Raw genomic sequence first — 24502 nt, forward strand, 5'->3', positions numbered from 1 at the left:
GACGTCGCAGGAAAGAGTAGCAGTCCCTACTCAGGTCAGTCGCGTTCACTATTCTAGAAGCCTTTACAGTAGTTCTCTGCTTCTCTTGACGAGCGTTTTGCTCTCTTTGGACCCGTTCCATTTGCAGAGCACCCGCGTCCTTCTCGAACGAACGATCGCTACTCAACGACAGCAGATCGACTCACTCAAGAAGAAGGCCGCCGCTTCGAGGGAAAATGCCACTGCCTCGGCAGAGTCTGAGCGAGAAGTTCGACAACTGCAGATCGAGTTGGCGTCGGCAAGAGGGAAGGTGAGGTCGATGTCGTTGTCTTTTTGTCGTTTTCCTTTCGTCCATTCGGCTCCGATCTGATCCTCTTGTCTTCTCTCCCCGTCCTTGCTCTTCCTATCAGATCAACGACATCAACGAGGAGAAGGCCCAGCTCTCCCAGGCGGTTCGTTCTCTTTCAAGTCGCGCCACGTTTCGACCGTCTTCGACTTCACGCGTCGACGTTCGAACTGATCATTCTCGCTTTCCAGAACACCTCTCTCTCCGACAGTCTTGCTTTCTCTCAGAGAGAAGCCCAGGAAGCTACATCCAACTGTTGCGAGGTGAAGAAACTCAACGAAACGCTTTCGAAGGAGCTCGTTCGAGTCAGGCAGGAAGCGAGGTTGGAGAGGAAGGGGGAGAAGAAGGCCAAGGATTGGTTCGAGGAGAAGGCATGTAATCTATGCCGTTTTTTTTTTCGAAGTATAGAGGAGCAGTGGCCTGACCCCGTTGCTTTGACTTTGTATCTACAGCTGCAGGAAGCGACGTCGGCAACCGAAACCGCTGAGGCTCAACTTGCAACCCTCCAGGGAACTTACAACGAACTTCTTGCATCTGTCAGTACATTCAATTCTCTTCGTTCTCCCTTTCCCTCGTTGAGTATGACAGTACGTCGCTCTTCACGGTCGACGTTAGCTGACTTCGACTCTCGATTCGCGCCTTCGCTTCGTTCTCTCAGCATCAAACTCTCCTCGCCAACGGATCACCTGCCGCCCTCCAACTCCTCGAGCAACAAGTCAACTCTATGTTCCCTTCGTACAAAAAGCTCTACTGGGCTCTCGACGATCTCGCCCGCGTCGCACGACCGGAAGACAAGACGGCTCTCAGGGACGCGAAAGAGAGTCTTTCAGGGATGGGTCTGCTGAATGATATGATGAGAGCGTTGTAGGTGAGTGAGTTCTCGTCTTCTCGCTCTGCGTTGGGGAGGATGATTGGGGAAGAAGGGAAGAGAAAACGAGACGCGTCTTTCGACGGATCCTGTTTGTGTAATTCGACGTTTTAGCTGACCCCTCTCTTCTTTTTCGTCGCTTCAGGTTGTCAAGTGGGATAAACATGCTTTCCTCTTTCTTTATAATGACCTTCAACGATGTTCGTCTCCTGTTCGGTTTGCTCAGTGAGGAAAGCGCGACGTCAGTTGAAACGGCAGGGAGCTCTCTTCCCCTTCGTTCCCGGCGAGCAGCTCCAGTTCTTGGCTACTTCAGGTCGTCTCAAGTGGACATCTTCTTGGTTGAAGCTGGGATCCATCGCAGCCTACTATCTTTCAGTTCAAACCCAGCAGCCTTGACGACGGGTCACGGGACTCGAAATCAAAGAGGCGATTTCGAGAAATCGCCAGCTTCACTCTCGACTGCATCTTGCTCCCAGAACCGACCTTTTTCGACCTGCGAGTTCCCTTAGGCACGAACGGACGTACTCACGCCTCTACACTCTACGAAAGCCCGCAATGTGAGTCTGGACTTCGACTCAGGAGCTGTGTAATCGAGCCACGTCGAGACGCGTCGTTCTCTTTCGTCAATCAGGCCTTCACGATCGCCTCAAACTCCCGATCTCAAGATGTGTGTCGATATCTTCTTCTCCCCTGTAAATACCTTGATCAGTCTGACCCCTTACTCACCTTCGTCCGTCGTCTTGTCGTCAACCAGATCAATCATCGACCCTCTCTCGCCCTCCCTCTCCTCCATCGCCGCTCTCGAACTTCTAGCCTGCGAAGACGACGGACACAGGTGCTTCATCGAACCTCCATTCGATCGTATCTCTGAGGAACGAAGAGTCGGTGAGTCCAATCGTCCTCGTTCAAAGCTCCTTCAAACGGACCTCTCCCATTTTCGTCTTCTCCCCAGCCCGTTCAACCCAAACCCTCAAACGAGAACTCTCAGACCCGACCATCACCGCCTACCAAGCTCATCTCCCCGACGGGTCTCTAGTCGGAGCCTCGATATGGATGAAAGAGAAGAAGCTCTCGATGGAGGAGATGAGGGAGGAGACGTTTTACGAGCCAGACGAAGACGAGGAATCTGAGGAGGAGGGAGAGGAGAAGGATACTGGATGGACGGGCTTGGACGTTCAGTTCTGCATGAGGTACTGGGCTTCGTGCTCGATGGTGAGGAGAGAGTGCTTTGACGGAAAGGAAAAGGACAAGGAGTGGTGGTGAGGTCGACTTTCTTTCACTATTTGGTTCGTGAACGCGTCACTGACTCGTGGGTTCGGTTGGAAGGTACCTCAAGCAGCTGTTCGTTCATCCATCTCACGTCCATCAAGGCATCGGATCAGCTCTCGTCGCGTGCGGACTCGAAGTCGCAGATCGAGAACGCGTCCCTGTCGCTCTGGAATCGACATCAGGCGTGAGCTCCTCTTTGTTCCTCCTCGAGATCATCGAGAACCTCGACTGACATCTTCCCTTTCACTTCCAGGCCGTTCGACTATACGAAAAGCTCGGATTCGAGGAACAGTATCGCTGCGAAGCGGAGCTCAGCGAGGGAGGCTGGTTGTCACGACCAGGTATGGTACGAGAGGCTCGACAGGCATGATCCTTCGTCTTTCCTTATGCGTGTCAAAAGAGACGTGGAAAGAGAGATCAAAGGAATCATATCACTTCGTCTTTCCCTCCCTTCGTTCGACGCGTCGAGACCTCCTCCGCTCAGAAGTCCAATCCCATCTGAGCGAGCTTGAGAGCTCCCTCCTTGGTCTTGTTTCCCTGAAGAGACGAAGAAGAAAGTGAAGGGTCAGTTTCGAGAGTCGAACGAGGCGAAGGAAGAAAGAGAGGGGACGAACTCCGATGAATCCAGCGGCGTGAACGAAGATGCATCCCTCGACTCCGGTGAGCTGAGAGAGAGCGTCGTCTCGAATTCCTCGCCATCTGAAACGTGGAAAGGGTGTGAAGAAAAGTCAGCTTTGTTAAGGGGGAGGAGGTGAAAGTATACAGAGAAGACGTACGGCTCAGGGAGAGCCTTCCTGCTCGCGAAGCTCTCTCCAGACTCAGGGACGGCCTGGATCCTCCAAGCTCGTCCAGATTCCTCGGGGTAGAGAACGTAGAGCTTCAAAACGAAGAATTGAACGAGTCAGCTAAGCTATCTTGACGAGACGCGCAAAGACGCGTACGTACAGGCTTGTCGGCGTCGGCGACTCCCTCCTCCTTCTCAACCTCGAATAGGTGCTCCTTCCAAGGCGCAAAGGTCTCGAACACAAGGATCTTGCCTGACGAGTGGTGAGAGTGTCGCTCGGCAAAGGCCTTCTGGATGATGGATCGAGCTGGCAGCCACGCCTCTGCGAGGTAGGAGAGTTTGGAGAGGAACTCGGATCCGGTGAGAGCTGAGGCGACGACGAACTTGGCCTGAAAGAGACGAGCGAGAGAGGTGGAGTCAGTAGATGATTCAATCACAAGCGCCTTCTTCTCACTGTAGAAAGCAACGCAGGAGGAAAACGAGGAGCACTAAGACACGACTCACATCCAAGACCTCGTCGTTCGAGGGCTCGTTCCATCTGGGGTTCAATCCTCCGACCCTGGCACTGAGATCCGTCCTCGACTTGTACCTGGGAGCCTCAGAAGAGATGAACTGGGTGACTCCGTTGTCGATTCCGTCGATAGCCTCGATGAAGTCCTCGTAGAGCTTGAGGTGGAGCTTGGGGACGGTGGGATCCGAGACGGGGAGGGAGAGGACCTGGGAGAGAACGTCGAGACCGTAGTGCCTGAGAGTGGACGAGAGGGACGACACGGAGAGAAGCGTAAGTTGAGGAATCAAGTTGATAAGGCGAAGGAGTGCAGATGATGAAGGAGACGAACTTGTAGACGAGCCCAGCCGAGCTCAACTTGGTGCTGAACCCTTGCTCGAAGACCTCAGTGAAGCCTCGTTGATGGTGATCGTATCGACGAGCAGCATCGTCGTAGACTCCTCCAACATCGACGACGATGTCGCAGGCGTCGACTGAAGCAGAACGAAGGAAGGAGGAGGTGAGCTCGAGAAAGGAGGAAGGGAGGGCTGAAGGGAAGGGAGGGACGAACGAGCAGCAGGGTCCCTGGATCGGACGACGGCTGTAAGAGCATAACGTCAGCCTTGAGAAGTTTCCGATAGAGTGGGAGAGCGTGTACGAACTGGCATCCTTGTACTCGGGAAGAAGCCTGAGCATGAAGACCTGGAGAGGAAGGAGGAAGGGGAGGTTAGCTTGAGCTCGAGATTTTGTTTTGCTCCTCCTCCCTCCCTTTGGTCGAATAAACTCACAGCCAAAGCCTCGTCGCAGTGGAAGGTTCCACTGTGAGTTCCGATGACCTGTAGCAACGAACAGCATTGAAGTCAGCTTGCTGGACTCAAGAAAGACGAGTGAAGATGAAGGAAGGAAAGAAGGGAGGCGAGCTCACCTTGGGTCCATCGAGTCTCTGCTTCTTCTCGGCGGGTTGAGTGGCGGAGGTAGACATCGTTCTAGTAGAGTGTGAGAAGAGCTGTTTTGGGAGTGTGATGGAGGTGGTTGAACGAAAGAGGCTACGGAGCATGCAACGGTTGGGGAGGAGAAGGGAAGGAGAGAGAGAGAGATCTGAACGAGTTTGGCGAACGAATCGAAGGAGGCGAAAAACAGTTTGATGGAGCCTCGAAGATTTTCCGGGGCAGAGTTCTGAGCACAGACGGAGGTGGAGGCAGAGCGTTGGACGGTCTTCGTGCATTTTGCTCGCTGTCAGGAAAGCCCGAGCTCGTACTCGCGTTTCGACGCGTCGCTTTCGATCCCCTTTTTCCACCCCCCCTCTCTCTCTCTCGCTACCACGATGCAAGACCTCTAAACATCATCTTAATCTAAAACCTCCTCGCTACCCATCTAACAACACTGAACGGCACCGCTTCCACCGTCCAGAGGCCACCTCTCACGTTCTCCGAGCAGATCAATCCTCCGCTGCCTAATATCCAAGCCGCCGTCCAAACCCACAGCAGCGGGCTCCTCCTATCCAAGAACTTGAAGAGCACGAACCGCTCGAAAACGATGGCGAACGGTTGGAGAAGGAAGAAGTGGACCGTTGGCGAGTAGAGGAACGACGCTTCGGGTCCGATGAGAGCTGCAGTTCCGGCGTGATGGAGGATGGCGGAGAAGAAGAAGGGGATGAAGATCGAAGGAAGAAGTTTGGTGGATATACCGGAGGCCATGGCGGTGAGAGAACGCTGTAGTTTTGAGACACAGAGAGCGTTAGGTTCGAGACGCGTCAGGAGACGATCAGGTTTCGAAGGGACGAAGGCGAACCTGGTAAGACTGGTGCCAGATCTCACTCCTGTTTAAAGATGAAAACGTTCAAGGTCAGCACGATGCGCGTTAAGGTTGGCCGAACGGGGGAAAGGACACGAGAAACGACTCACCAGAACCTCCCAACAGAACCTCCACCCCTCCACAAACCACCAAACCCAAACAGAGGTCTCCAGTCCTTCACTTCTCCCCACCCGATAGCTACCCCGACGACGCTGAGAAGAGTGTACTGGGTGTTGAGAGCTCCGTAACCAGCGAGGAGAGCGGAGACGCGAATGAGGATGGCGTCGAGGAACGAGCTTGGAGGGATGGAGGCGCGAGAGGTGAAGTAAGGGTGGGATTGCATGAAGTTGGAGAGCTGTCCCAAAGGCGAGAGCGAACGGTAAAGGAGTTAGGAGGAAGGTCGAAGGAGACGAGAGACGCGTCCAGCGAGGGAAGAGAGCGAGAGGGAAGAACGGGGAGGACGAGCTCACCAGGTCCATTCCGATGTAGAGCAAACAGAACTTCGCAGATTGGGTGAAGACGAAAACTTTCCTAGGTTGCTGAGAGGCAGGAGGGACGTTTCGGACTTGCTGTGACAGAGCAAGATGAAGGAAGCGAGGGAAGGAAGACTCGGTTCGTGAGCTCTCCTTCTCTCTGCCCTTCTCCGCCTCTGAGCTCTGCCATCCACTCAGAAGGAAACGACTACTCACCCAGTTCCATCCCACTCCTCGCATGCTAGTCATCAACCCTACAGCCCATTTCACTCTCTCCCACGCTCCCATAGGCACCCTCGACACCGGCATCGAGCCGTCCTCGTTCTCCATTAAGCTTGTCAGAAAAGAAGGGACGGGCCCTGGCGGTCCCTTGAAGAACTTTTGCTCCGGTCCGAGCATGTGTTCACCTAGGAGATCACCAGCCTTGAACATCATGGTCACTTCGAGATCAAAGAAGGAGAAGGGGGGAAGGAGGGAGAGAAGAAAGGTGATGGTGAGCTCGAGCTTTCCTTCCCCTTTGTTTTCGTTTCAAACCGAGCACTCACCAGCGAACGAGTTGACCCCATAATCAGCAACCGGTAGTCCTGTCGTATAGTGATTCATGATCCAGTTTTGTGATACCATGATGGCTGGGAAGAAGAGGAACCTCAAAGGGAGCCGAACGGGGCGGGGAGGAAGGGCGAGAGCGAGGAAGAGGAAGAGGTGAGGGAGAATGGCGATGAAGGGGTTGAGGGGAGTCTTGTGGGTAGGTTTGGACCAGAAGGGATCTGAGGAGGAGAAGGAGGAGAGAATGGGGTAACCCATCGGGAGGGAAGGGAAAGGATGCTGGCTGTTGAAGGAGAAGGAGGAGTCGGACTTGGGGGGCGATTGATGTCGAGATTGTTTTTGGAGGAGGGACGAGCTGAAGGACAGCGCGAGATTTTTTTTGGGGTTGCTGATCATGCATTCTCAGCTTGGAAAAATTGTCAAGCCGGTAGAAGGGAGAACGTTGCGAGGAAGGAAACCTGGTGAGGGAGTTTGGTGCGTCGCTCGTTTGTTCACGTCGCGTAAAAAGAGAGCGTCGTGTATCATCAGAAAGGAAAACAAGGCCGGAGCTGGAACTAAGCTACAAAACTAGTACACGTAAAGGAAAGGAAAGGGGGCATAAAGGTAACGAAACAACACGATCGAGACAGAAAGATATTGCAAGAGCTGAACAAAACGAACGAGAGAACGAAAGAACAAAGAAAAAAAGCGACTCCCCTCGTCCTCAGCGACCGATCATTTTGCTGTCGGAGGTGATGGCTGAAGGAGCCGGAGCCGTGGTGGTGAACTCGTTGGGGATGAACCAGACTGCCGACGAGGAGGCGGAGGGCGACGACGCGTTGGAGGACGAGCGCTTGAGAGTGTGCTGGACGCAGGGATTAGGGATGTAGATTCCGAGAGGTGAGCCACTGGTATAAAAGAAGCGAGAACGTACGAGAGTCGTCAGTTGGAGTTTCATTGGGAGCGAAAGGCAGGAAAGAGAGAGTCGAGCTCACCAAACCAAACAACCCAAACTCCTCACCGTCTGCTGCTGCTCCTCTCCTCCTCCAACCTTCCTCAACCCACTGCTACACCCACATTGGACCCTCTCCCACTCGCTACCGTCCATTTCCTGACCCAAACCATCCGTCGACGAGGGCAAGAACCCAACGCGTCCCGCCATCATCGACGCGTCGACGATCCATCCTCGAGCAAACTTCCTTCCTGGACGAGGCCCTGAAGGAGTGGTAGCGGACAACGGATGCTGATGAGGGAGAGAGAGGAACGAGAAGTTGGCTTGTCGAGTGGAGGGAGGAGAGGAAGAGGAGGAGGGAGGGAAGGTTGTGATTGGCAGAGCGAGTTTGAGGACGAGCCGATTGGCGCAGTTTGAGGGAGATGACGAAGCGGGAGGAGGGTTTGGCGACGTTGAGAGATTAGGATTAGGGTAGAGGTAAGTGTGAGGTGGGTGCTGAGCTCGTTTCAAAGGAGAGGGAGGAGGAGGGAGGTGACCACAGCGGACGGAGAGGATGGACCGGGCTTGCGTCGTCGATCGATGGGTTTGAGATCCGAGGGAGCCGGGGAGGGGCGTGAAGACGAGTGGATCACGAGTTTGATGGCTCCTGTGGGTGTGAGAGGAAGGAGGGGGAGGAGAGGTCGAGGAGGGAGGCGGACTCGTCGACGAGAGGAGGTCTTGTTGTTCTGGCGTTGGAGTGAAGTCGAACTGAACGGTAGCGGCCGCTCCTCCTCCTCCTCGTTGATGATCTCCTCGAAGGGGACGAGTGAACCAAGGCTCCTGCCGTCTCGTCAAAGAGGAAGCAGGAGGAGATCCTGTCCTCCTTCGTTCGAGTACGTCTTCGAGCCAAAGGTCACCGTCCTCTTTCTCCTCGACCTCGATCCCACCTTCCCAAGACCCTATAACGACCCTAGATCCCTCAGACCTCTCCCTCCCAACTTGAGTTCTCTGAACTCTGAAGACTTCCTCCCTAGGGACGACGAGCTCGACTCTCATGCTTCCCAGCATCCCTCGTCCAACGATGGCCGAGACGACGACGAGATCTCGGGAGGATGAAGCGACGGCGAGGGGCGGGGGTTCGCTGACGGCGAGGGCTGAGAAGGGGAGGTGGTGGTAGGCCATCCATGACTGAAGATTCGTTCGTTGAGAGGCAGAGAAGGCGTTGGACGAAGGGAGGAAGGAGCGATGGGAAGGTGACGAGGAGGGAGGGGATGGCATGATTGTTTCGGTCTAAACGAGGATCAGAAGCAGATGAGAAAGATGAGATCAGGTCAGTCTACAACGTTCTGTATCAATCGAGGACTAGCTGGGAGATGAACCGACATGGTTGGTGAAGAAAGAGAGGACACGGAAGGAGAGGGAAGGTGGCGAGGGGATGAGCTCGGCGCTTCAACCGGTTTCGCTCCGTCCCAGGGCTGCCTGTCTGAGTGTAGAAGACTTGAGTAGTAGAGTCTTCTAGGGAAGCACTCGCTTGCAGTCTCGTCGGCTTCCTGGTCCAAAGCGTGTTAAGAGCAGAGTGAGTGTTGGAAGAGAAAGGAGGGAGGAAGAGCCTCAGGTCGAAAGGCGGACTCTGGAGTCACGAGAGGGCTGAGGAGTCGACTTCCTGCGAGAAGAGTTTAAAAGGAAGATTTTCCGACATCTTGAAGGAGCGAAGTTGGTGACAGTTGAGGATCAGACGGAGGTCTGACTGAAGAGCGAGGACTGAGCTTCAGAGAGGAAGTGAGGTCCGATGAATTGCCGTCGCTGCCTTCGGATTTTACTCTCTGTGAGGTAGCTCCTTCAGTGACGCCGTTGCTCAGGAGTATAGATATCTTGGGATGGCTTCTTCGGTTTGTGAGGCCATCATTTAAATAGAGAAGCGTCGTCGAAGATGTTCTTGCGTCGCGTCTCACCTTTCCGTCCGCACCTCGTCTTTCCGCTGTACCTTTAAGGCTCTCACGAGAAGAAGCTAAGGAGGCCTATTTTCCAGAAGGGACAGCTAGGTTAGACTCGATATAAGCAGAGAGCAAACCTCAAACGCAACGAGGGAAAGAACGAAGAGCTGGTTCTCGTCGACGCGTCGGAGCAGGAGATATCGAGAAGATACCCGGAGGTCCGCTACCCTTGAGGAGGTCCAGCTCATTGCAGTAAAGAAAGAGAGGTCTAATGGAAGAGAGATGAAGCCGATAGGGATCAGAGGACGGACAGGAGCTGAAGGCCACCTCGGGTCCCGTCTTCTCTCCCTTTTCAGTAGAAGAGTGGAAGACGAGACTTCGTAGACGTCTCAGCTCAAGACACATCCCACTACCCGTTTTTTCACCTTTCGGTCCAGACTAGTAGTCACGCCCCTGCGGGAATGAACACAAGATTGGACTGATACTTCGACGCGTCCTTCCCGAATATCTGTGCTGCCGCTTGTCGCAGGCAAAGTTCGGAAAGTTGACCTCAACAAATCCAGCGCTGATGTCGTGCGATCTCGCTTATGTTGAGGTGAGGCCGAACAGGGAAGAAGGTGAGGGAACAGAATCGAGAGGAAAAGGGCTAGCGCCTCAACCTGCGTCGCTCTTTCAACGTCCCGGCAGACAGAAGTCTAGAGAGGGAGTTTGGAGAGCAACTGCAAAGAGGTTAAGCTAGCGCAAGATCCTCCGAGTCTCGATATAGAAGTTGAGCTATGAGACAGACCTCGTGAGAGAGCAAGGACTGTGAAGTCTGGAGGCGCACCGCTCGAAGGCTGCTTTTTGAGACGAAGGCCTGAGCCGGAGACTACCGAACTTACAGCTCCAGCTTTCAGTTTTCAAGTCTAGACTTGAGGGACCATCGGGAGAATGGCGAGCGAGAAGAGGAGCGAGAGCAAGAACTCGACGTGACGCGACGTCCCTTTCCCCGTCGTCTTCGTTGCCCAGGAATGTCTTTAGAACGACAGCGGAATTCAAATTGACCCAGCTATCTTTCCTTCCCTAGATATACATAAGCCCTCTCGTGAGCATTCGGATCAGTGGCGGGAAGAACAAGCGGTCGTCGGGCACCATGCCACCAATGAAACCGATCAAACGACGCAAAGGAGACGGAGTGGATAGGGAGAGAGGAAAGACGCTTCGATGAGAAACAGAGAAACAAAATAGGTGGTAGAAGAGCCGAAGAACTAGGATGGCAGGAAGAGACAGAAACGCTCCGAAAGAGAAGACGCGTCGTGTCTCGTTTCGAACCCCACGTCGTCGCCCTCTCGGCCTCCGATCTTCCACCAGGTCAGCATTTCTGATCGTAGGACGACGAGATTCCAGAAGATGCAAAAGAGCCACGTCCTTTCCGAAGAAACAAAGGGCTCTCTCATCCTTCTCGCTCGTCGTCGGACCTCGAAAAGACAACGCGACAAACATCCAAGAACAAGTACCTCCTCCTTTGATCTGGGCGGTACCATTCCTCCCGATCCAGATCAAAGAAAGAGAACTTGGTGAAGGAAAACGTGACTCAGGTAGACTAACCCGAAGATCTGAGCTGAGAAAGCGCGTCGCTCTGAATCCTCTGATGAGATTCGTTGTGACCGAGATCGCATCAGAGCGGAGAAGCCTTCTTCTGAGACCAACGAATTTCTTCCAGTGTACTCTCTGTATTCGAAGAACATACCTCTCTGTATTAGAGGATCAGATTCCGGGGAGAAGAGGGGAGAGCTGAAACGGCTCGACACGTCGCTCAAACGAACGCCGATTGAAGACCGGCAGTCAATTGAGAGATTGTCGAAGCAGCTTAGCTCAGCCTACACATCTCTACAGCGCCGTCCCGTTCTATCTTGGCCCACTCAAAAAAAACTGAGGGAAGAAGCAACGGTTGGAGGTGGAATCGGGTTTCGCACTCGAATGCCCTTCTTCATCTTGCAACGGAAGGGAAAAGGAGAGCGAAGCCTCGTTCACTGGGTAGCCAACGGCCTGTAGCTGTAATCAGACACATCGGAAGCAGAGCGAGATGAAGGTAGAAGAGAAGGGAAAGAAGAAACAGCTTGAGCCTTGAAAACGTCCTCGCTCCTCAACCTCGAAGCACCCTGTACATCTTGTGCAGGAGACTTCATAGATGAGAGGAGCGACCTCAGTCTCAAAAAATCAGCTAAATGCACCTTGGCCCGGAAGAAGAAGCAGAGAGAAGAAAAGACCAGCTGTTGCCGAAAAGACGTCTTGCTCCCGACGCGTGCTTTGCTTGTTTATCCAGGAGAGAGGGGAGCAGGGAGGGACGAGAGGAAAGGATCTAAAGCGCAACAATTGTTCACGTCCTTCTTCTACCAAATAGCGACGAGGTTACAAAGAAGAAAGGCGAGAAGAGAGGAAGAGCTGGAAGTCTTGAGAACGCGTCGCTCTCACGTCGACCGTTCCTTGACAACAAAGGGCGGTAGAAGAACTACAAGGACCCCAACTAAAGCTGAAACAAACTACTCAGCCGCGATGTGTGCGAAGTATATCAAAGACAGAAGACAGAAAGCCAGGCAAGGAACTAAAAAGATGGCGAAGAGCTGAGTGTAGATCAAAGTAGTCGCTCTCTCCAGCTCTGCATCGGTTGTGAGACACCCTCGGGGGGGATGAAAGCAATCCCATCAAGAAGGAAGCACCGCGAAGCTCAGCGTGCGCCCATCTCTACCACTTCTTCAGAGCAGATCCAAGAGGCGACAACGTCGGATCGACGCGCGCGCGGGTCACTCCCCCCCCCCTCCCCCCCCTTCCTCCCTTTCCCTTCCCCGAGTTCTGAGAGGTAGAACTCGAAAGAGAGTCTTGATTCGCCGACGACCAACGCAAGAACACTTCAGCCTAGGCCTTCTTGCTTGTATGAAAGCAGAAGAAGACCTGAGATGGTGCCGCCCCCGTCGGTCGAAGGGTGCTCTTTAGGAGAGGAGATAGGACGAGAGGAGATAGATGTTTGGAGAGGAAGGAGTAGAAGTATATATGGAAAATTAAGACGAGAGGAACGAGAAGAAAGGGGAGAAGAGGAGAAGCAGAAGCACAGAAACAAAGGAGAGAAGGACAGCGGAGGTCGACCCTTCTTTGATGACAAAGAGCGACGCTCGAGGTAGACTTGTTTCAGAAGAGGGAGAAGATGCCTTGAGACGTTGCAGGCTCCTTCAAAGAAGAGAAGGAATGGAGAGCGAAGCGAGGAGGTGGAGCCGAACGATCCTCCTTCTCTGGGATCCGAACTGGCGATCTCCATCCTCTTCTAGGATGAATGAGGAGAGAGATCGCCAGAAGGAATACAAGAGGAGAATCGCTCTGGCTCTAGGAAGATAAGGAAAGAGAGAGAGAAAGAAAGAGAGGAGGAGGGGGTGAGAGCTCCACCGCTGCCGTGTCCTCCTTAGGAGCCTCAGAGATACAGACACCAGCCTTCAAGAAGCCGACTCTACCTCGCCTTATTTGGTAGCTGTCGCTTCTACGATGCAGGCGAGTGCTCGTACGAGGGAAAGAAGAAAGAGGAGAGAGTGAGGGAGGGAGGGAGGAAGGAGAGGTGGGTCTCGCTGTTCGTGGGAAGAGCGAAGGCGAGTCTCTTGGATGAAGATGGATCGTTGAGAAGTCCCATCAGGCACCAAGAGATCGAGTTGGCCCTCAGGAAGGATCGAAAGGAAGAAGAGTCGTAAAAAACGACTGAAGTGGTTGGAGGAAACTCGTTGGGTGATTGACGTTCCTGAAGTTGGTTGACCTTCGTCTCCTCCCTTCTCCTTCCTTCCCTTCTCACCCTCACAACCCAAAAATCCTTCGAACTTCGATATCCCACCTTCTCCCTCTCCCCCTTCCCTACCTCGTCTGGACCTCTTCTTCCCCTCTTCCGAGGCAGCTTCGATTATGCTGCTCTCTGCGAAACGACTTCGATCCTCCTCCCCTCCTCCCTCCTCCCCTCTCGACCGAATCAGCAAACGTCGGAGAACGAGAGAGCAAGCTCGACCCATCGGACCACCTCCTGGACCTCCTACTCCCTCTCCGTTGCAGCATGGAGGAGGAGGAGGAGGAGGAGGAGGTTGGGACTGGCAGGTCGGGGAAGCTGGTCCTTCGATGTATCCCTCCCATCACTCGTCGAGCCATCATCACCACCACCACTCCTCCTCTTCTTCCTCCTATCACCACCATCAACCTCCTTACTCCTCTACCGAAGACGACGAAGACGACGACGACGTCGATGGAGATCTCACGGAAACGGAGGAACAGCGACCTCTGGACGAGGAGGAAGATGACGACCTCCAACCTCCTTCGACCTCGACTTCAACCTCTGCCTCGCCTTCGACAACAGCATGGCCGATGCAAACTCCTCTCAACCAGAGCTCCTCGTGGATAGGAGAAGGTGTCATGCCGGGGAGGAAAAGAGTTCATAGACCTCAGCAGCTACAGCAACCTCCGGAGCGAGAGCGAGAACCAGATGGGAGCCGGCCGACGATGGAAGAAGAACGACTAGAAGACGAGGAGTGGGAGGATGAGGAGCAGGAGGAGGAGCAGGAAGGGAAGACGGAAGAAGCAGAGATGGAAAGTCCGTATGCTGGAATGAACTCGTTGTTGAGATCTCTGGTGAGCTCTCTCCGCCTCGACCTCGTCTTTGGAACTCTGGGAGCTCACCTCCCTCTCCTCCCTCCCTCTCCCTCCCTCTCACCAGCATCGTCCACCACCTTCCTCCTTCACTCAACACCACTCACACTCACACCAGCCTCACTCACGCTCCCACACCGTCTCGCAGTCCCAACTCTCCTCCTCCCCACCCTCCTCCCAAAACAACCAAGCACCTCAGCCCACCCTCTCCCAACGTCTCTCGAACCTCCATCTCCCTCATCCTTCCTCCTCACCCTACCCGCAACATCACCCTCATCGATCCCAGCCCACCACCCACCCTCACGCCGAGCAAGCTCAACCTCAACCTCGTCGTCTCCCCTTGTTCGGATCCTCTCAACCTAGCGTGATCAACGAAGACGAGCTCGCCGGATCCGAACCTGGTTCTGGGAAGGGAGAGGAGCTCGAATCGGAGGAAACGAAAGCTATCCGGAGGAGGTACGAGGAGACGAATAGGTTGTTGGGGGGGTTGGTTCTGGGGAGGAGGAAAGGGAGGGGTGGGGAGGAGGGAGGGGAGGAGGAGTGAGGTTGTTCGAGTTTGAGCCCGAGCTCGTTTTGCTTTCGCTCGCTCGTCTATCGCCTTACTAGACTATACTTGAGCTCAGCGAAGCTCGTTGTTTCTTGCACATATCCTCTCTTTCCCCTCTTGGTTTCAATTCGTTCCGCTTCGTCTTCATTCGCACTCGCACTCGCACTGCTCCTTGTCCCCTCCTCCCTCACCTTCTACCTTGTTCCCCCTTGCATTCGTCTCTTTACACTCCCGCTTGCTCTTAACTTTATCTTCCCCGTTTCGCTCTCGCTTTTAACGATATTTAACGACCCCGCTCTCGCGCTCTCCCACTTCACTTTCTTGCTTCCCTCGAAGTCGACGCGTCGCTCAAAAATCCTCGGTTCCTCTCCTTCTTTCGCTCTTTTCAAAGACGTAAGGAAACAAGAGTGCAAGCTACAAAGAGCATGTGATTCTCGAACGCCATCGGTTTTCCCCCTCCCTAGATCTCTCTCGAATTCGTTCGTGAAGCGTTGACCGTTTAATCAGTCTTGTCCAACTCGGAAGGAGCCGATTCGTCCTCGAGGGGAGGCATCTCTGAGCACGCAACAACAAAGGAACGAAAGTGAAACGAAAGAGTCAGTTTCAGACTCGTGACTCGTGGGAGTTGAGTTCGGAGAGCGAGATCGACGCGTCGTCGAAGAGGGAAAGGGGAGGTTTGCTCACCATCGTCGTCCTCGTCCTCGTCATCTCCGTTCTCTCCGAGATCAGGCATGCCTCCGGGCATTCCTCCGGAAGCCTGCATCTGGGCCATGAGCTTGGCGAAGTCCTTTGGAGGAGAAGGGAAGAAGAGGGAGGAGGGAGGGAGGGAGCGAACGGAGGGAGGGTCAGTTCGAGTTCGTTCGTTCGTGCGATCTAGCGACAGTCCAGAATCGATCCAGCGTGCTTCGAACGAAGCGAAGCAGCGTTACGTGATCTCCTTGACTCTCCATCTTCGAGCCCCGAGTCTTCGCACGTCGATGAGCGAAACCGATCCTTTGAAAGACTCACCATTCCTCCGGCTCCTCCCTCTCCTCCACCCATACCTCCCATCATCGAAGCAAGATCCATTCCTCCGGGTCCTCCACCCATGCCTCCCATGCCGGGCATGCCTCCCATGCCTCCCATTCCAGGGGGTCCTCCAGGTCCTCCGGGTCCTCCTCCCATTCCTGAAGAGGAGAGGCGAAGGCGCAGATGAAGGCGAAGGCGAGACGTTGGAAGAGGGATATTGAGGCGAGAAGTGGGAGTTGATAGGGGTGGTGAGGGAGAGGGAGAAAGGGGAGGAGGGAAAGGAAAAGAAAGACGGGAAGGGTGAAGGTCAGCTTCGAGAGAGCGAAGGAGAGAAGGTGATGAGCTCGCTGAAGGAACAGAGAAACGAACCGGAGAACTCAGACTCGTCGGGCTTGGGGGCCTCCTCCTGCTCGTCCTCGTCGACCCACTGTAGTCGAGGGAAGGAGACGAAAGGAAAGAAAGGAAGAAGGGAAGGAAGAAGGAGGATTGAGGTCAGCTTGGTCTCGTTTCTCGTTCCCTCTGGCTCGCATCCTCCCACCCAAAAGCACCTCCCGCATATCCTCTCCAGCCAACTCCAAACCCTCACTCTCTACTGACCTTGGCGAAATCAGTCTTGATCCACTGGTTCCTTCCCTTCTCCTTTGTGATCCTAGGCCAGAAAGCCTCCTGAGCGTCCTTCTTTCGGAGGATGAGCTGGAGGTGTCGGGTGGTGAGCGACTTCTTGGTCAGGTCGGCGACGATGGGAGCGTAGAGGGGGAGCGTGAAAGCGTAGGTTTTGGGAGTAGGAAGACCGGGAGCGTTGCTGAGAGGAGGGGCAAAGAGAGTCGGAGTGTCAGCTTCGATTCGTTCGAAGGAAAAGAAGACGAGAAGATGATCGACTCACGATCCAGCCTGAGCCTTAAAGGTAATCTCGTCGTCGGTGACCTTGAGCTCGGGCTCTCCGATGATGTTGGGGAGGTTGACGGTGAAGCTGAAAGAGAGCGAGAGGCGGAAGGAAAGATGGGAAGGACGTCAGCTTGAGGTCGAGCTCAAAACGCTCCTCGTTTGAAGGAAGGGAAAAGCTGAAAGAAAAAAGACGTACTAGATGATGTTCTACATCGAGCAAACAACAAGCAGATCGAGAAGAAGGCGAACAGCAAAGGAAGAAGTCAGCACATCACGATCTCAATCTTTGAGCTTCTGTCCTCCTCCTCCTTCCCTTCCTCCTCTCCTCCCTCCTCTCCTCTCCCTCCTTCCTCTTCTCGCCCGCCCTCCTCTATTCCTCAAGGGCCTACAAGAACTCAAACTCACCTTCTCGTCATCGAACTCGTTCGACCTCTGAGCCCAAAGGATCTCAGCGTTATGCGTCTGCTCGGTAGCCATTTTTGAAAGAAAGAGGAGCTGGAAGGAGCGAACGCAAAGAGAAAGGTCAGCTTCTTCTCGCTTCGTTTTCTTCACATATCAGCCTCTCGCTCGCTCGCCAGATACACTGTAACACTCACAGGTGGAGGAAGGGGAGGGAAAGAGGGTTGGTGGTGGATGGTTGGGAGGGAATCGGAGATGAAAGATTCGACGTCACGCCCAAAGGAAAGAGAAGGGAGGAGAAGCAGAGGGAACGAGTTCAACCTCAAACTACATCAACCTCTCTCTTGTCTCTCTCGTTTTTCTTTCGTGATCCGGCGCGTAGTAATCTCGTCACTGGATGATCTTCGTACGGAAATCATTACAGAGCCAGGTCACTTGCGTCTCACGAATCGAACACGAGAGAGAGAGGGACTCGTCTCGCCCTCCTGCTTCCCTCAGAGGAGCACTTACCTTTGCCAGCTTTCGACGTTGATTCTTGCACCCGCTCTCGCATGAGAGGGTGTGAATTCCCGTGGAGATCGCTGGTATCGGTATCTCTGAGGAAGGAGGAGGGGGAGAGAAGAGTGGGACGGTGGAGCGGTCACTTCTCCTCCCTCTCCCATCTCTCTCTCTTCTCTCTCTCTTTCCTCTATCTTTTCCCTCTTCACGACATTCTCCTGCCACAGAACTCACCGAGAAGATTCCATTTCCTTCCGTGATACTCTGAGAAGGAAACGAGAATCTGCTCGACGCGTGGTGTGCTGAAGGAGTCTGGTCCTTACCTCTCCTTGTCTTCCCTCCTCCCAGTCCCTTTCTTCCTTGAATGTCGAGCGATTCCTCGAGTCAACTCCATTGCTATGGGGGCTAAGGCTGGCTCGGGCGATCTGTCTCGTTGCCTTAGCCTTTGCCTTCCCACTCTCCTTCTTCCTCCTCCCCGAAGCCTTCTTCTTCTGCGATCTGCTCCTCTTGCTCCTACCATCCTCGTCCCCACTTGACTCATCAGAACTTCCAGGCAAGCTCATCTCCTCCTCTTTCATCCCCTCCCTATCATCAAACTCATCCTCCTCGACCTCCCCTTCCTCTGCATCCCTCTCCATCGTCCTCAAACCCGGGAGCAATCGACTCCAGATTCTTGTGGGTTGGAGGTGAAGATCGAGGGGAATTTGCGAAGGATGTTGAGGTAGAAGGGGTGGGATTCTGATGGGAAGGGCAGTGAAGAAGAGGACGGAAGACAGGCGGGAGGGGAGGGAAGATAGGGATGAGCTTCGAGTTCACAACCGCGACGCGAACCCGGCGATTAAAAAAGAGAAGCATTAAGCTACTCACGTAGTCCTCCACATGCTGAACCCAAGCAGGCTTCACCTCGTCCCTATCAGCGACCTTAGTGAAACTGAGCGCGTCCCAGGAGACCAAACCGAGACAAAGGAGGAGTCAGCTCGAGCTGGCGAGACCATCCCCTCTCTTCCTCCTCCCTCCTTCGAACACGTACAATCCAGGCAACTAGTAAGGCCCATGAAGCTCCTATCGGCTTCGGGAACTTCCCTCCGTCTCGGATTCGCCGTGCTCCCTCCCGACCAGATCTTGTCTCCCTCCCTCCCTCCTTCCAGCATCCCTCCCTCCCTCCGAGCCAACATAACCCGCTGCTTGTTCCTTCTGACATGATCAAAGGATGAAACGCATCTCTTGGCCTTCTTCTTCCCCTTCCCGTTCCCACCTCGAGCCTCCTCCTCGACACCCTCCTCTTGGGAGCCGACTCGGTCTTGGGCTTCTTGTTGCTGCTGCTGCTGCTGGTAGTAGTGGTGGTAGGAGAGGCGGCAGAGTAGGCGTCTTTGGAGTCGGAGATGGAAGTGGTGGTGGTGGTGGTACTTGAGGGGAGGAAGGGAAGAGGAGAGGAAGAGAAGGAAGGTCAGCTTCCTCAATCCTGACGCGATGGATGGATTCTACAGTTGTACATCCCTCCTTCCCTGTTTTTCTGACCCTGGGCAGCTGTGTAGATATCCCAGCACCTCTACATGACTGACGAGCTTATCTCGTGAAGGTTTTGTCGAGGGAGGGAGCCGCGAAGTCAGGAAAGCTCAACCAACTCGAGCTGAGCTCACGACCTCCCTTCCCTTCTCCCTCCTCCTCCTTCTCTCTCCCGAGCGATCAAACCTCGCCCTCCTTCTGCGAGAGGGTAACCAAGGGCTTTCTCTGAGTACCCAAAGAGCTCCGAGCGCGGCCAGGAGCTCTGTAAGGCCCCTTTGCGGTCCTCCTTCAGTCGAAGGAAGGCGATGAGCTCAAGCCTCGAGCTTCCTCCCTTCCCTTCCCTTCCCTTCCCTCCCTGCAAGATGGGAGTTTTCGGCTGTGGGGGCTTGGAATCATTCGATGTGCATTTCTCTACTAGAATCGCTTTATCAATGGAGCGTCTTGGAAAGCATCGAGAAACGTGAACCGACGAGTCGAACGCTCGCTGAAGAACAGCAGTTGATCGAAAGATGAGAGAGTTTAAAGAGACTTAACAGGAGCAAGAAGGTTCTAAAAAGGCATCGATGCTGGTACAGCGAAGGAAGCTAACGGGCGCAACATCTACGACGACTGGATTCTCAACGACTCCCATCCAAGCCCCCAAACTCCTACTCCAACACCGCCTCCCACCTCAGCCTCATGTACATCACCGCCCACTGACCCTTCTCATCCTGACAGTCGGGAGCACACCTCCTCTCGCACTCCTTCATCACAGCTACCGCGTCCTCGTCGCTCAACCCGCTCAAGAAACTATTCCTCGCGAACGTTTCGAGCCAGGCGAAGAGACCTTGAGGGAGATCGGTGTATCGAGGGACGAGTTCGATGGATCGGATCCTGAACAAAGCGGCGGTGAGGAGGGAGGAGTAGTTGGAAGCGGTGGGGAAGAACCAAGGGTCGAGTTCGGACGCGTCGAGGGAGTAGGGAGGAGAGGAGAGGATTTGATGGAGGTGGGTTCGAACACCTGTGAGGGATGAAGGAGAGGAAGTAGAAGTTTAGTTCGTGTTCGAGAGTGATATAGAGCGAGGCTCTTGAGGGGAATATGAAGGAGAAGAAGAAAGACGCGTCCAAAACTGACCGATCACGTTCAAGAACCCTCCCATCTCTCCTACAAACTTCCCTCCAGGCTTCAAACACTTCTTCACACCTTCGATGACTCCAGCAGGATCCCTTCTGCACCAATGGAGGGTAGCGGAGGTGAAGACCGAGTCGAACGAGTTCTCGAGGGACGGGGAGGAGGGGAGGACGAGGGACTGAATGTCGCTTTGAAAGAGGTTGCTGGAGAGGGAGGAGTAGGTTTTGGAGGCTTTGGCGAGCTGCACAACCAACGGAAAATGATAAGCTGAGAAGCTAGGCTGCAGGAAAGAGGGCGAAGAGCGACGGGAGACGTACCATCTCCGAATTGGAATCGACCCCCCAAACCTCTCCCTCACTTCCGACAGCTTGTTGGATCTGAGCCGTGAGTTCTCCAGTTCCGCATCCCATGTCGAGAATCCTCTGTCCTGGTTGAGCGTCGAGGAGGGTGAGAACTGGAGAGGTGAAGGCTGCCGAGTAGACGAAGGAAGCGTTTCTGGTGAAAGAACGAGGGAGTCAGCTCGGTGATGGGAGAAGAGGCGAGCAGAAAGGAATAAAAGGCGAGACACATGGTCAACTAACGCCTGCTGCTCGAAGCCCTGTAGATGACTCTAGGTGACTCGGACGAATAAACCGAGGGAGCAGAGGAACGAGGAGATGGACCGTCCTTGAGTCCCTCCTTTGACCTTCCCTCGTTCTCCCAATGCTTCCGACGAGACCCCATATTCTTTAGAAGGACTTCAGAAGTCGATGCCAGACTCGAAAGTTACTCACTTCTGATAGAGATCCGAGTTGTGATTCGAGAGAGTGGCTTCGAAAGTCTTGTCTCCTCCCAGGGAGGGAACGGTTGAGCTCGACATGGGTTGGAAGAAAGGAGGTTCGGAAGGAGAGGTGATGGTTGGAGGTTCACTTGAAAGTTGAGCTGAAAGATAGAGGGCGGGCCTGAGAGTGAAAAAGGGATCAAGAAGCGGCCGAAGAGAAGATGGGAGTCAGAGGAAAAGGAGGAGGGCAGAGAGGGAAGAAGCAGGAAGCTCACCCTTCGGTCTACCCCGTCGGATCCTCGCACCGAAAGGCAGAAAGATATTGGGAGTTCGGATATAGCTGAGCAGCTTGAGGCCCGAAGAAAGTTCTCGACGGTGACCTGAGCGAAGAAATCAGCGAAGGAGAGAATTTGAAGAGTTCGGATGCGAGAACGAGAGGAGGCGCTCGAGCTGATTTCCGGCCTCCCTCTCTCGCTTCGCTGCCTTGCCTGGGACGTGAAATTTTCAAAATCAAAAGTTCCATTTGTCAAGATGTTCCAGAGATGAAAATCTGCTCAGAGGTGAACCATTTTTCTGGAGAAAATAGGTAGGCTTTTTAAATGGATGCCAAACAAAGAACGCCTCCCCCCTCTGCTTCTTCCCTCTCAACATCCATCTCCCCCCCTTCCTTCCTTCTTCCTCCCTTCTTTCTCACCATGTCTCTCGGTATCAGAGCTTCCGAGGTAGACCGTGAGCGATGGGTCAGAGTGTGCTGTGGAAGATTCACCCTTCATGAGTGTAAATACGAGGAGGTGAGCTCCGTTCTCTTGATCCGCTCCACCTCTCCTCCCTTTGGCCACCGTTCCTTCCCGATTCTTCAGATTCTCTTTTCTCTCTCACCTAGAACTATAGACTGACTGTTTCCTGTTTCTTTCAAGGCAATGCACTTCGAAGGAAAGTGAGTTCGTCGCTCATCCATTCTCTCGTTGCCAGTCGTCGAGCTCGTCTCCCTTGCTGACGCGCCTCGTTTCGGTTTAGCAACGTCGGCTCTCTCTTCTCTTCCCTTCAGGGACATCAGTAGCGAGAGAGCTAACCACTCCTTCGTTCTCTGCGTTGGATGGTTCAGTACTACCCCTACGGCTCGAGACTTCAAGAGGAGAGCTTCACTCCCTCAGATCTCTTCTGGAAGCACTCGATGATGGGGTGAGATCTGTTCCACTCTTCAGAATTTCAATCGTGATTGAGGCTGAGAAGTTCTCGTTCATCTTTCGACGATGCAGATTGGCTTCGTTCTTCCACTGTGAGCTCTCGAGCTGTCGCGTCGTCGGAACGACTTCCGCGACCTCCTCCCCGCGAGGCTGACTCCTCCTCGTCTCTGGTTCAGTCACCAAACCAGACAGGTCAGCCTACTTTCAGCTCAAGACTTCCTTTAGAGATGCTTCCTTCCCGCTGACCGACTCCCTCGTTCGTGAATCAGTAGCGGAGATCTCGTCAGAGACGGTCAGCTTCGCCTCTTCTCTCTGTCTCTTCCCTTGGGAGAGATCCTCCCTTCTTCGAACGCACCGAGTTGACTGCATCCCTCTGCTCTTCTCTATCATTATCGGTCGTCCTTAGTCATGTGGTAGGAACTTCTTCTCCTGTCTTCTTGAAGATCCACCGACGCGTCTTCCCGACGGAATCAATCGCTGACCTTGGCCCCCTCCCTCCTCGTTTCCCTGATCAGGCAGCACCCAGACCCATCCCCTGGCTATGAGTTCTTGACTCTCTACGTCGGATGTAAGTCCTCCGTTCCTGTTCTGTCGATCTTCGTCGAGCTCAACTTGCGTCGACGCGTGCTGACCTTTCGTCTTCTCTGGCAGACGACATGAACAAAACCTTCGTCAAAATCTTCGATCCTGTCTCCCCACCTTCCTCTTCATCTCCCGCCTCCCTATCGAACCCAATCGCCCTTCCTGCCTCCCTCGTCGACGGATTCGCCGACTCTCCCTCCGCCTCGACGCCTTCCGATCGATCTTCTCCTCCTCCTCGAGCCAATCCTAGATCTCGAACGGGAAGCAGCTCAGGTAGATCATGGCAGGGAGCAGCAGGAGGGTCGAACGTTGGGATGGAGAGAGTAGGGAGTGGGAGTGGGAACCCGTCTGCGAGTCGAATGCAGGTCGATCGAGAAGAGGTTGGGAGTGAGGGTGGGAGTAGTGCTGGGAGTGGAGTCGGTCCTGGGAGAGGGAGAACGAATAGGGATATGCCTGTCAGGAGAGCGAGTTTGGGAGGGAGGGGAGCTTGAGCGGAGGGAGAGAGACGATGGGTCCGACGCGATTGATCAGTTTGTTGTTTTTGCTTTTTCTTGCTTTTGCTGTACTTGATCTTGATGTTCCATCTTCTTGGCTACTAATTTGACCTAGGAAGCAAGTTCCGAAAGTCAAGATTTGAAGCAAGGAGGGGGGAAAGGCAAACGGGAGCTTCATGAAGCCGACGCGTCTCGCCGTCGCCGTCGACGACCCCCTCTCGCTCCTTTCAAAGTTCAAGATCTGCTGACGAAGCGATCAACAAGATACTCGCTCGTCGCATCGATGCGCTCTGATGATCTCTGTTTCTCGCGTCGGTTCGTCGCAACGAAAACAAGCTTCAGCCCTCCGTCGGCTCCTCGGTTTCTCGACGAAGGTTTTTCCTACTTTCTCCTCGTCAGCATACCTCGGCCTTGGTCGGCCAACTAGTGGATAAGTGGCACGACCTGACGCTCTGTCTTCCGATCATCAAAGTGTTCCATCTCTCCCCCTTCCTTTCCAACTTCGAGCCGACGCCGACTCTCACGCGTTGTTTTTCCCTTTCTTCCTTTTCCCTTCACGTCAGGTGTGCCTTCGCTGGGTTTTGGTAAACAACCAACAACACTCAAGCACCCAAAATCATCTTTACTCCAACCCACGACCTTCCCTTTCCTTTCCAGGCAGATTCGCTATCGGCCTTCCCGCCCTTCAAAGAAGAAAAAGAAGTCGCGACCTCGATTTTGACACCGCGAGACACTCCTCCTCCTCCTGAAACGAAAGGGCTTTCTGGACGTTTGATTCTACCAACAACGACGATCCCCTCTTTTCGAACAACAAACGACAGTTCTCCTCCCTCACGCTCCTTTTCAACACCCTCGTGAGTTATAGGCTAGGCTAGCACGGAAGAGAGCGGTGCAGAGAACGGAGCTTGATCTCTCCTTGGTTTCTCCTTCGACTTCAACGAGCTTAGATCGACAGAAGAGACCTTCAACAGTCTGCTTGCTTGGGAAACGAATAGATCACAATCTCATACAGGTCAGTAACCTCTCCTCCTTTGCCTCGTATGCTGTGTAGAAAGAGCGTCCGCGGGGAGAGAGGAGGGACAAGGCAACTGCGACAAGAGCTCAGCTGGAAGGAGGAGAGGGAGAGGCTGGTCAGACGAGAAGAGACAGCGTACTCCTCTCTTCATTCTCGACCTTCATACCCAAACGAGGCTGACTTGTATACCCTCTACCCCCCTTTCCATTTTAGGAAAACTTTCTCCGCTTCGACGACGACGAGCTACGAACAAAACCGGTCAACTCCTCCTCCCTCCCTCCTCCTTCCTCGCCTCTCGACCTCCTCCCTTCCTCCCTCTACGATGGCCACTGTCTCCTCTCCCAACGAGGTTCTCAAGAACAAGAAGTCGATTCGAGGTCTCTCAGCTAGAGTAGCAGGTGCTGGGAAACTTCCTGCTCCTCTCAAGCTACAGACTCCAGCGAACGAGGTCGGTTCAAGTCTCCCTTCTT

The 24502-nt window shown here is 54.0% G+C and overlaps 9 protein-coding genes across 9 annotated transcripts; 5 read left to right on the top strand and 4 right to left on the bottom strand.

Moving 5' to 3' along the window:
• Positions 1-1654: 1654 nt before the first annotated feature.
• On the top strand, positions 1655-2903 carry BDY24DRAFT_385260 (GNAT family N-acetyltransferase). The gene is made up of 6 exons (XM_076639934.1): positions 1655-1750; positions 1825-1860; positions 1948-2078; positions 2146-2452; positions 2520-2646; positions 2716-2903. Coding segments are annotated over exons 1-6 (720 nt in total). The 5' UTR covers positions 1655-1748; the 3' UTR covers positions 2833-2903.
• A 39-nt stretch (positions 2904-2942) lies between these two features.
• On the bottom strand, positions 2943-4715 carry MYG1 (Myg1p; the record flags this gene model as incomplete). The annotated part of the gene is made up of 10 exons (XM_076643276.1): positions 2943-2999; positions 3077-3161; positions 3239-3339; positions 3408-3635; positions 3751-3991; positions 4086-4227; positions 4305-4334; positions 4396-4435; positions 4522-4569; positions 4659-4715. The coding sequence occupies 10 exons, from the start codon at positions 4713-4715 to the stop codon at positions 2943-2945; spliced, it is 1029 nt and encodes a 342-aa protein (XP_076497624.1).
• A 346-nt stretch (positions 4716-5061) lies between these two features.
• Positions 5062-6894, bottom strand: BDY24DRAFT_385264 (uncharacterized protein). Its single transcript, XM_076639935.1, has 6 exons — positions 6546-6894; positions 6217-6440; positions 5998-6096; positions 5638-5882; positions 5525-5552; positions 5062-5445 (listed from the first exon to the last, which is right to left on the bottom strand). The coding sequence occupies exons 1-6, from the start codon at positions 6802-6804 to the stop codon at positions 5086-5088; spliced, it is 1215 nt and encodes a 404-aa protein (XP_076497625.1). The 5' UTR covers positions 6805-6894; the 3' UTR covers positions 5062-5085.
• An 866-nt stretch (positions 6895-7760) lies between these two features.
• BDY24DRAFT_385267 (uncharacterized protein) lies at positions 7761-9033 on the top strand. The gene has a single exon (XM_076639936.1). The coding sequence runs from the start codon at positions 8057-8059 to the stop codon at positions 8570-8572; it is 516 nt and encodes a 171-aa protein (XP_076497626.1). The 5' UTR covers positions 7761-8056; the 3' UTR covers positions 8573-9033.
• A 2370-nt stretch (positions 9034-11403) lies between these two features.
• BDY24DRAFT_385270 (uncharacterized protein) lies at positions 11404-12163 on the top strand. Its single transcript, XM_076639937.1, has one exon. It carries the CDS (start codon positions 11561-11563, stop codon positions 11771-11773), a length of 213 nt encoding a protein of 70 aa, XP_076497627.1. The 5' UTR covers positions 11404-11560; the 3' UTR covers positions 11774-12163.
• Positions 12164-13400: 1237 nt separating this feature from the next.
• On the top strand, positions 13401-14542 carry BDY24DRAFT_385272 (uncharacterized protein). Its single transcript, XM_076639938.1, has one exon. It carries the CDS (start codon positions 13516-13518, stop codon positions 14401-14403), a length of 888 nt encoding a protein of 295 aa, XP_076497628.1. The 5' UTR covers positions 13401-13515; the 3' UTR covers positions 14404-14542.
• Positions 14543-16140: 1598 nt separating this feature from the next.
• On the bottom strand, positions 16141-17206 carry BDY24DRAFT_24585 (p23/wos2 family protein). Its single transcript, XM_076636749.1, has 5 exons — positions 17077-17206; positions 16886-16975; positions 16677-16687; positions 16479-16565; positions 16141-16397 (listed from the first exon to the last, which is right to left on the bottom strand). The coding sequence occupies exons 2-5, from the start codon at positions 16955-16957 to the stop codon at positions 16178-16180; spliced, it is 390 nt and encodes a 129-aa protein (XP_076497629.1). The 5' UTR covers positions 16958-16975; positions 17077-17206; the 3' UTR covers positions 16141-16177.
• A 2028-nt stretch (positions 17207-19234) lies between these two features.
• BDY24DRAFT_385283 (class I SAM-dependent methyltransferase) lies at positions 19235-20982 on the bottom strand. The gene is made up of 4 exons (XM_076639939.1): positions 20768-20982; positions 20312-20489; positions 19998-20235; positions 19235-19883 (listed from the first exon to the last, which is right to left on the bottom strand). Exons 1-4 carry the CDS (start codon positions 20851-20853, stop codon positions 19531-19533), a joined length of 855 nt encoding a protein of 284 aa, XP_076497630.1. The 5' UTR covers positions 20854-20982; the 3' UTR covers positions 19235-19530.
• Positions 20983-21363: 381 nt separating this feature from the next.
• BDY24DRAFT_385286 (uncharacterized protein) lies at positions 21364-23119 on the top strand. Its single transcript, XM_076639940.1, has 8 exons — positions 21364-21545; positions 21672-21691; positions 21772-21775; positions 21860-21936; positions 22014-22033; positions 22118-22133; positions 22457-22509; positions 22593-23119. The coding sequence occupies exons 1-8, from the start codon at positions 21450-21452 to the stop codon at positions 23012-23014; spliced, it is 708 nt and encodes a 235-aa protein (XP_076497631.1). The 5' UTR covers positions 21364-21449; the 3' UTR covers positions 23015-23119.
• Positions 23120-24502: the final 1383 nt, after the last annotated feature.

This window comes from Mrakia frigida (genome assembly GCF_051309035.1).
Source record: "Mrakia frigida strain ATCC 22029 unplaced genomic scaffold BDY24scaffold_11, whole genome shotgun sequence".
NCBI lineage: Eukaryota > Fungi > Basidiomycota > Tremellomycetes > Cystofilobasidiales > Mrakiaceae > Mrakia > Mrakia frigida.